General features: G+C 38.6%; 1 protein-coding gene across 6 annotated transcripts in view; it reads right to left on the reverse strand.

Annotated features, from left to right (window-relative positions):
- SYCP2L (synaptonemal complex protein 2 like) overlaps positions 1 to 8156 on the reverse strand; it is a 29027-nt gene that overhangs the window by 19385 nt on the left and 1486 nt on the right. For 5 of the 6 annotated variants that reach the window (XM_064705280.1, XM_064705279.1, XM_064705283.1 and 2 more), the window contains exons 2-14: positions 8007 to 8072; positions 7401 to 7538; positions 7194 to 7313; positions 5874 to 5978; positions 4561 to 4585; positions 3473 to 3558; positions 3250 to 3338; positions 3115 to 3149; positions 2276 to 2418; positions 1734 to 1786; positions 1325 to 1370; positions 456 to 548; positions 307 to 367 (exon numbers count right to left, since the gene is read on the reverse strand). In XM_064705280.1, coding sequence (XP_064561350.1) covers positions 307 to 367; positions 456 to 548; positions 1325 to 1370; positions 1734 to 1786; positions 2276 to 2418; positions 3115 to 3149; positions 3250 to 3338; positions 3473 to 3558; positions 4561 to 4585; positions 5874 to 5978; positions 7194 to 7313; positions 7401 to 7538; positions 8007 to 8072 — 1060 coding nt within the window. The remainder of the gene's footprint in view (positions 1 to 306; positions 368 to 455; positions 549 to 1324; positions 1371 to 1733; positions 1787 to 2275; positions 2419 to 3114; positions 3150 to 3249; positions 3339 to 3472; positions 3559 to 4560; positions 4586 to 5873; positions 5979 to 7193; positions 7314 to 7400; positions 7539 to 8006; positions 8073 to 8156) is intronic. The other variant, XM_064705281.1, reaches the window with a different exon arrangement.

Genomic DNA, 8156 nt, shown 5'->3' on the forward strand with positions numbered 1-8156 from the left:
CTTTTACATCTTGCCTGTGTATTTCCAGTTACTCTGTTTGCTCATTTCTTTCCCTTTGAGTCTTGGTTATGCTGTTCCCCAGGACACCAACACCTCAAGGTGTCCTGTTTGGGTAGGGAAGGGGGTTATTGTGCAGAATGGGCCCACACTCTGTCCAACAAGCAGAGCTAGTGCAGGATGACCAAAGGACAAGACAGAGAGGGAGGAGAACAGGCAGGAACACCTTGGTGGTGGTGGGATTTCAGGTGTCCTCCGTGTGTCTCATGGACCCCCAGCCAAACAGGATAATGTTGGGAAAAATCTTACCCTTCACACTATAAGTGTTAATATTTTCTTTTGACAGCCTCACGGAGTCCCAAAGAGCTCCCTTTGAAAAGCAAAGGCATCGTGTCAAAAGGGCTGAGGGAGTGCCCACTGGCTAGGCTAGCCCAAGGCCCCCTGGGCTTTGCTGTTACCTCATCACAATCCACATAGAAAGTCACACTCTGGCTGCCAACATTGAAGTCAATCCAAAACTCCTCCAGTTTCTCATCCGATGGCTTCTTCGCCTGGGGAGGAAAAGCAGCACTGCTGTTGCCCTAAAAGCCCCACAGCTGCTGTATCAGTCACGTTTTCTTTAGTGAGAGCAAACTGGAAGGCATTACCCTACATAAACATCCATACAGCTTACAGAAACAAGAGTTCAGATCACGCTGTGAGGTGCCAGCCCACTGCTCACCCAACCACACCCCTGTCAGATGTGCCTCTGCGTCAGCCAGGAGAGCAGAAATGCACAAATGCTCCCATGATTGCACCAGGAAAGAAGCTGTGGAAGCTCTGTTTCTGAGCACTTGAAATAAGCACAAACTGTGGAATCAGCTTCCATCTACATGGGTTTGATTCAATATGACTGTCAGGAATGGTGCCACAGTTTATTCAACAGCAAACCAGTGAAGCAAACTGCAGGATCTGCAACTCTTCTCCAGAGGCATCAGGCTGATCTTGTTTTCTGGCAGTCTGGAAACAGCTCTGCCAGAGGACTCAGTGTTGTCCTGCCCTCCTGTTCCCTTTTAGAACTCTCTTCTGTCATCACCATGAAGAGAAGCATTGCCTCTATCACTTGGCTGATACAACAGCAAAGTCAGCAGCATTAAGTTGGGAGCTAAGTGACAAACAAGCAAAATTTCCAGCTAGAGCAGAAGGTTACACCCTACGCTCCAAGAACTGAGCTCTTCAATGAAAAAGAGGCAGGGAAAACAAACCGTCAGAAATTTACCACAGAAGGCAATATTTCAGCAGCCATAAAACACTGTAAGGAAGGTGCCAGAGCTTTAAGAACTATTACCTCATTCATGTCAGCAAAAGCAGATATGCAAGGAAATGAGTAGACCCTGGAAGAGAAGCAGACCTCATATGATGTATTCAACATTAGAGTCTGACTTCAAATTACTTTATTTTTAATAAGATTAGTAACCATGCTCATTGTTCAAAGAATCATTTCAAATTTTCTAGAGGTAAATTAAGCTTGGATAAGCTAAAGAATATAGTATTTTAGTAGTGGTGTGTTATCTTAATTGATTTTGCTTTCAAAAGAATCACCATAAAAATCCATAAAATTTCCTTCTTAAAAAAAGGCTTAATTTTACATGTGATGTAAAATAATTTTGTATGTTTAAGCCAACCCCTTTCATAATTCCATTTATTCCCTCTGCAGTGATGATGGCACCAATTTATTCTGTTTGTTCCCAGCTTACCTTCTTTTATCTCCAAGCCTTTCGTTTAGGAGATTAAGAAATTTTCTGCAGTCCTTCAAGACAAATGACACATTTTTTTTAAATCAGGCTATTTCTCCTTTGCAAAGTTATTCTATTGTGTAGAATAATATTTGCTGTGTAACCCCTACTGCCCAGTTAAAAGCTTTAAGCTGTGGAACACCAAAGACCACTGGGAAAAAACTCTCAATTTACTGCAAAAGGTTAGATTCAACTTAAGACCAGTAAGAACTCAAATATAAACCCTGTAAATTAACTTATTTATGCATTATTTATATTTTTTATTTTACTTTTTATAGGTAAAATAACTTAAAAGTAGGAGATATTTTAACAATGTCTCATTTAATATTTACCATATTAATAAGAAAAAAAAAAGGTAAAACATGCCATTCACAAATAACTTTGTGCATTTATAAAATCAGTTTTGTAGGAACTTCGTGCAAGGACACCCTGACTTAACTCAACCAAAACTAGCCCCTATACACACTTGTCAAGTATGTTGTTTTCAAAATAAGGACCCTCACCGTCTCAAATTCTCGATCCTTGATCTCTTTGAAAGCTTCAGCAAGATACTTATCTTCAAACCAGTGGTGAACAAGGTCATCCCTCCATTTTTTAATCATTAACCTACAAAGTGCTTCTGACAGGGCAACCTGAAGGTCATAATCTGCCGGGTAATCATAAGCACAGGATAAATATCATCCCTCTGGCACATCAGAGGGTTTACAGCATTGCTACTCCTGCCATTTTACACTGCACAGTCACATCCATCCTCCAGCCTCAGTTCCCCCTAGGAGAACAGGGGAGGCTAACAGCCAGGTGTTGGCTCAGGCATCCTCAGCTCTCCCAGCTCAGTGAGACAGAGATATGGAGCACTGCAAACCGCAACACATGAGTGGGAGATGTGCTTGGGAAGGAGATGAGAGCAGAGACTCATCACTAACCCACCAGAATTAGGCTACATTCCATATACCATGGTAATACTCTAGAAAGTGTTATTACTAGGAGTAAACAAAAAAAGGCTTCACTCAAGAGGCCATTAACCTTGTTAGCTAAATTTTGTCCGTATCATGACAAAGCAAATTTAATTTTTTTAAGACTAACAGCCAGCATATTCTGTAAACACACATAAAGCTGATCTAATTACTTTTCTACATAAATCAGTTTAGCCTGCCTGATTAGTCAATATGCATTATTAATATCAACCAGAAAGAGCTAATGCATTGCTGTATTTAACTTTTTTTAATTTATGTTTTGTTAAATCACATTTTACTTGCTTCCCTAAAAATCAACTCTTGACAAAAACCTAAATTATAATTCATCTATAATAAACAAGCAGATGAGGTAAAGCTGGAGAACTTACCACCAACCTCCAGTATAGTTTTTGCAAGGTCTTTCCTGAAACAGCATAATGCCACAAGTTAAAATGGAAATAACTAACTCCTAATGCAGAGAAGGGGGTATTGGGGTACAGAAACCGGAGGGGAAAATCTCTTACGTGAGCGAGCACATCTCCTCAGAGAGAGGGAACTTCTTTCTCTCCTCCCGTGGGAGATTGTCAAGTATAGAGTTGAGGGTCCTCAAGGCCTTTCACCCCCCACAAGAGAAGGGGTAGAAAATGAAGGGAAATAAATCAATAATATAATTTCACATATTTTCATCTAATTACACAAACTTTTGCACAAATATATGCAATTTTCTCCTCCTAGTAAGAATCTTACCTCCAGGTGCAGAGCGCAGCAAAGATTTGCTTCTGTCACTAGGCGCCCTAGTTCAGGCAAAAATAAATTCACTAGTTCTTTTTTCCCTAGAAAAATAATTTGAAAGGTGAAGCTAGAAATGGGTGGTGTCCATATAAAAATAGTTGAAGCAACAACAGTTTGTTATGTTGAAGGAATAAAAACATCTCAGCTGTAAATTCATTTTAAGACAAAGCTTCCAACCATCTAATCCTAGATAGACAGAGGAACTGGTAACTTCTATCTAAAAAAAAATTGCTCCAGATACACTAACTTCTGACCTGAGTAACTATTTAAAGAGGCACAGAAAGGGGATGCTAATTACTAGCCACCAGAGAAAACCTGAATACACAGGTTTTGTCAAAGTCAACAGAGCAAGCCAATAAAGTACTAACCAGAAAATGCTTGTGCCACTCTGCTCCTACTAGAATAGGGTACAATGACAAATAAGCACACATTACCTGACCTACAGTGCAATGCTTCATTTTTACATGGATTGTGAGGCTGGATGACTGGTCACAGATATTTTCTGAAAGCACCTGCTCCCCTCTCCACCCCTCATAAAACCAGCCACAGCAGAAAATTTTGCGGCTGAAATTAATGAGACAGACAGACATCCCTCTATTGAGTTCAGAAGGCTGAAGGAGTTACCACATTATTCTGTGAAGATGGTTGCCTTCAGCAAGGGAATGATATCTGAAGCCAGAACAAAGATATGTGCAAGAACAGACTGTCTAGACTGAACCCCTTTCAGAAGCCACTTACTCTGATCAAGTGAAATGCTCGATGCTGACCATTTAAACAAGATAACAGAAACGGATTTTTTCAGCATGTGCATAGCAAGAAAACAAAGAGAAACAGACAAAAGTTTTGGGCTCCAATATAAATGTTAATGAAAATAAACAGAAGAGAAATCAGCTAGAGAATTTTTAAAAAATACATTGCAGAGAGGAAGAAGTAGGAAGCTGAAGAGAAAAGAGAAAGGTGATAGAGTTCAAGCAGAAATAAGAAATACACTCCTGAGATCAAGATTCACAATATTCAGGAACGGAAGGAAAAAAAATACTGACCTTCATTACTGCATTTGCCAATCACCTGATGGAAAGAGTAAAAGAAGCCTTCATTGGCACAGCACCACCCAAGAACAGCAGTACATAAAGTGTCAAGCTGTTAATGCATGCCTTCCTTATCCCCCAACTTTCAGATGCTAAATAACATAAACCAGTACATACCCACATCAGAATAATCTAAAACACCAGTGCACCCACATCAGAAAAGGCCACCTGATCCAGGTATGTCACATATGGTCACCCTGATCACACAAGATGCAGGGAGGGTAAAGGTAGCCAAGCACCCACTTCCCCCAGGGATTTCAGCAGCACTTGAGAGTGCAGTGCCTACCTGTTCCCTGGAAAACCCACATCATTGTGACATCCTTCTCTTATTTTTATGTGGGCCAATGTGAAAGCATATTTTATGATTATACACTACAGTACTAGATACCACAATGTGTATCTGAAGGGTGTTAAAGTCCCTTGAGGAAAATTAAAAATAATGCCGTAACACAAAACACTTCATCCTCCACAGTGAAAGTATGTGGAAGAAACGTAGCAGGAAGACATAATTCAAAATAAATTCCATTTTTGGGAAAATAAATGGGTATTTTATAATTTCAGAGTGGTTAGTACAGAAAGAAGGAAGCTTGATTTTGCACAAATATCTTTTAGCAGAGCTCCTGAATAGAGCCATAGGTATTGATATGAATTCTGATACACGAAGTGACACAGTTCCAGTAAGCTACAGACAACAAGACTGAGAGAAAACAGCTTGGGGGAAAAAATTTAAAAGCATTCTTCCTATTACAAGTGCTACATCACTAGGCCTCTAACACCCTTAAAGTCATGGATATTTAAAGTTGAAACCTAAATGAGAGTTGTAAGCTAGTTAAATCATTCTTTAGAATTAAATAACTTGTTTCAAACAGAGTAGGAACAAATTGCCAGGACCACCTTGGCAAACATGTTTGCACGTTAAGTGCAGCTCAGTGTCAGTAACTTGTGAGTTTTAAAGAGAGCTTTGGCTCACAAGCCTTTATTTACAAAATGCATCAGTATTTCTTGCAAATTTTTCTACAAAAACAAATACTTCAAGTTAGAAAATGAGAAAGCACTTCTCCCAAGTGTGTCAAATCTCAGCCAGACCCCAGCCTGGAGCACACTCCTAGACACTGCCCACCCACTCCCATCTAGGCTGCTTCCCAGGCTCAGCCCGAGGGCACCAAGTCCATGCAATTATTTCTTTTCTAACAGGGAATTGTTTGTGAACAATAGCTATCTTATCCAATAAAGACAACCCTTCTGTCCCCTTAAAAGAACAAACATACCAATGCAGAATCAAAGAAGTCTTCGAGCAGTAACATCAAAAATTTATTCTCATTTGGGTCGATGATGGTCACAAACACTCTTGCTCTTTCAAACCAAGATACCAGGTAAAAGTTAAAAAAATAAAGAGAGTTAAAAGCTGAGAAGAGGAATTAATCATTCTAAATTATATATGGCTGCAGGAAACCTTACAGAGTTTGTTACTCTTTAAACTTCAGAGTCATGTACTGTGTCAAAAGCTACATGGCTTTAAGGAGTTCAAATTTCGCTAGGAGGACATGAAAAGTGCCATTTCCCCCCTCCCTCCCTAGCCCTCCTTTTATCCTCCTTTTTTGTCCAAGGCACCCACTTGTGATGCTCAGACACAACGCATGCTGCTAGTGGCACCAAAACTACTGTAGACATTTCTAGAGGACATCAACTCACAGCAAAATACTGTAAAATTTTTTCAAGCTTTTTCAATGTAAATATTTTTTTATACTTTATGGTTTTAAACATTGCATAACATCACACACAAATGGTGAATTAGAAATCTATGTTCCACTGAAAGTACAGAGATCAGACTGGAAAAAAATTATTAATTTATCTCCATACAGGAATTGTGAGCAACTGTGTCCCTGACAAACATAACTGCAAGGCAGGAATACAACATTTTGGACTGAGGCTCCTCAGTTAGCTCTTTGCTAACAGAGAGCATGTGTTAGCTGTTTCCTAGCACCTGTGTTAGATCCAGGTGTTACTCATCTTCAGCACAATTGCCTTTCTGCTACTACAACTATTACCAGCTGAAATCAATATAGTGCCAGAAGATAAAACACAATTGCAGACTAAATGCATCAAGTTTGCTACATAACTAGAGAGGGACCTTCATAAACAATCTCACTTTTTAAAAGCATAAAAACACAAAGTACTCATCAATTCTATTACTAAAATTTTATTTTAGTAAAATGTATTTTGCTGGAGCATTTAAAATGCATTTAGAAAGTCTAGATCATTTCACTAATGGGACTTATAGAATTTAATGCTTTCCTTCTACTATCACTTTAAAAAAACCCAAAACAACCCAACCCTTTAAATCAGGTAATACATGGAGCCATGAAATTGGCTGCTATACCAAAAGAAATAAAACAGTAAATATTTTTCCCCACTCAGTTCATTATGTATATTTTTAAATATACTAAAAATATTTTAAAATCTATTAAAAAATATTTTGTTTCTGTGCGGCCAACAAGCCATCCTCTAGTTTTCACTTCCTTGGAGTTCTTTTACTGATGCAAACAACCTTAAATCACATTAGTAAATTGCATGCAGTATGTACTCATCTTTGCTACCAGTCCTTGCTCAATAAACAAGCTCTTCCCTTCTTGAAGATCACTTTTAAGGTAGAGCTGAATACATTTCAGCAGCAATGAAACATTCTTGAATTCATTCTTGTCCAGCTCCTACAGAAACACAGAATGCCATGCATCATTAGCCTGCTACCCTGTGAGTTGGCTGTTAAAAGATTTGAGATTATTTATGGTACTCGCCTTTCTCAGTGCTTTGTCCAGCTGGTTAAAGAGAGAGTCACTGTATTTCTGGGGAAGCTCTACTTCCTTCTCTTGAAGCAGTTCGTCTATTTTTTGAAAGCCCTTCCCTTTAAAGGCATCAATGAGCAATGACTCGAGCTGTAGAGGGAAGGGAAGAAAACAATTAGTGAGTAAAATAAGCAGGCATTGAAACAGGAGCAACACTAATTATGACTTGTAACGCTATTTTAAAAGTTGCAAGTTTCTGTTTATTTGTTTTATATTGTTTGTTTCTCTACTTTCATTTTACTACTACATCCAAAGTGAAACATCAGTCTTAATGTCCAAAAGAGACAGAACCCATGAAACAGAACAATCATCAGAGATACCGAGTAAGGAAAGAGGCAATTTAGTATAGCCAGTTTGTAAGCCCCCAACTATTACAATAATTTCTTCCCACTTACTAAAGAAAAGATTAAGAGGACTACTGCACTTCCCACTTTAAATAAAATTACAAAAAGTTCTGGGTTATGCTATATCCATTTAAGAAATGCACCTTTAAATATATATATATAAAAAATAACAATTTGTAAGATAAAGATAAGGACGTATTTAAAAGATCCTTACGTAGTCTCCTGCTCTGTCTGCCATTTTGCCACTCACATCTCTATTTCGTTCTTCACTTCTTTCTTCCTATAAAAATAAAAGGAAGAGAAAAACACAGGAAAAAAAAAAAAATCTTCTTTCCCCCGTCGCCCTCAAAAAAGAAAACCCAAC

The sequence above is a fragment of the Zonotrichia leucophrys genome, chromosome 2 (genome assembly GCF_028769735.1).
Source record: "Zonotrichia leucophrys gambelii isolate GWCS_2022_RI chromosome 2, RI_Zleu_2.0, whole genome shotgun sequence".
Taxonomy (NCBI): domain Eukaryota; kingdom Metazoa; phylum Chordata; class Aves; order Passeriformes; family Passerellidae; genus Zonotrichia; species Zonotrichia leucophrys.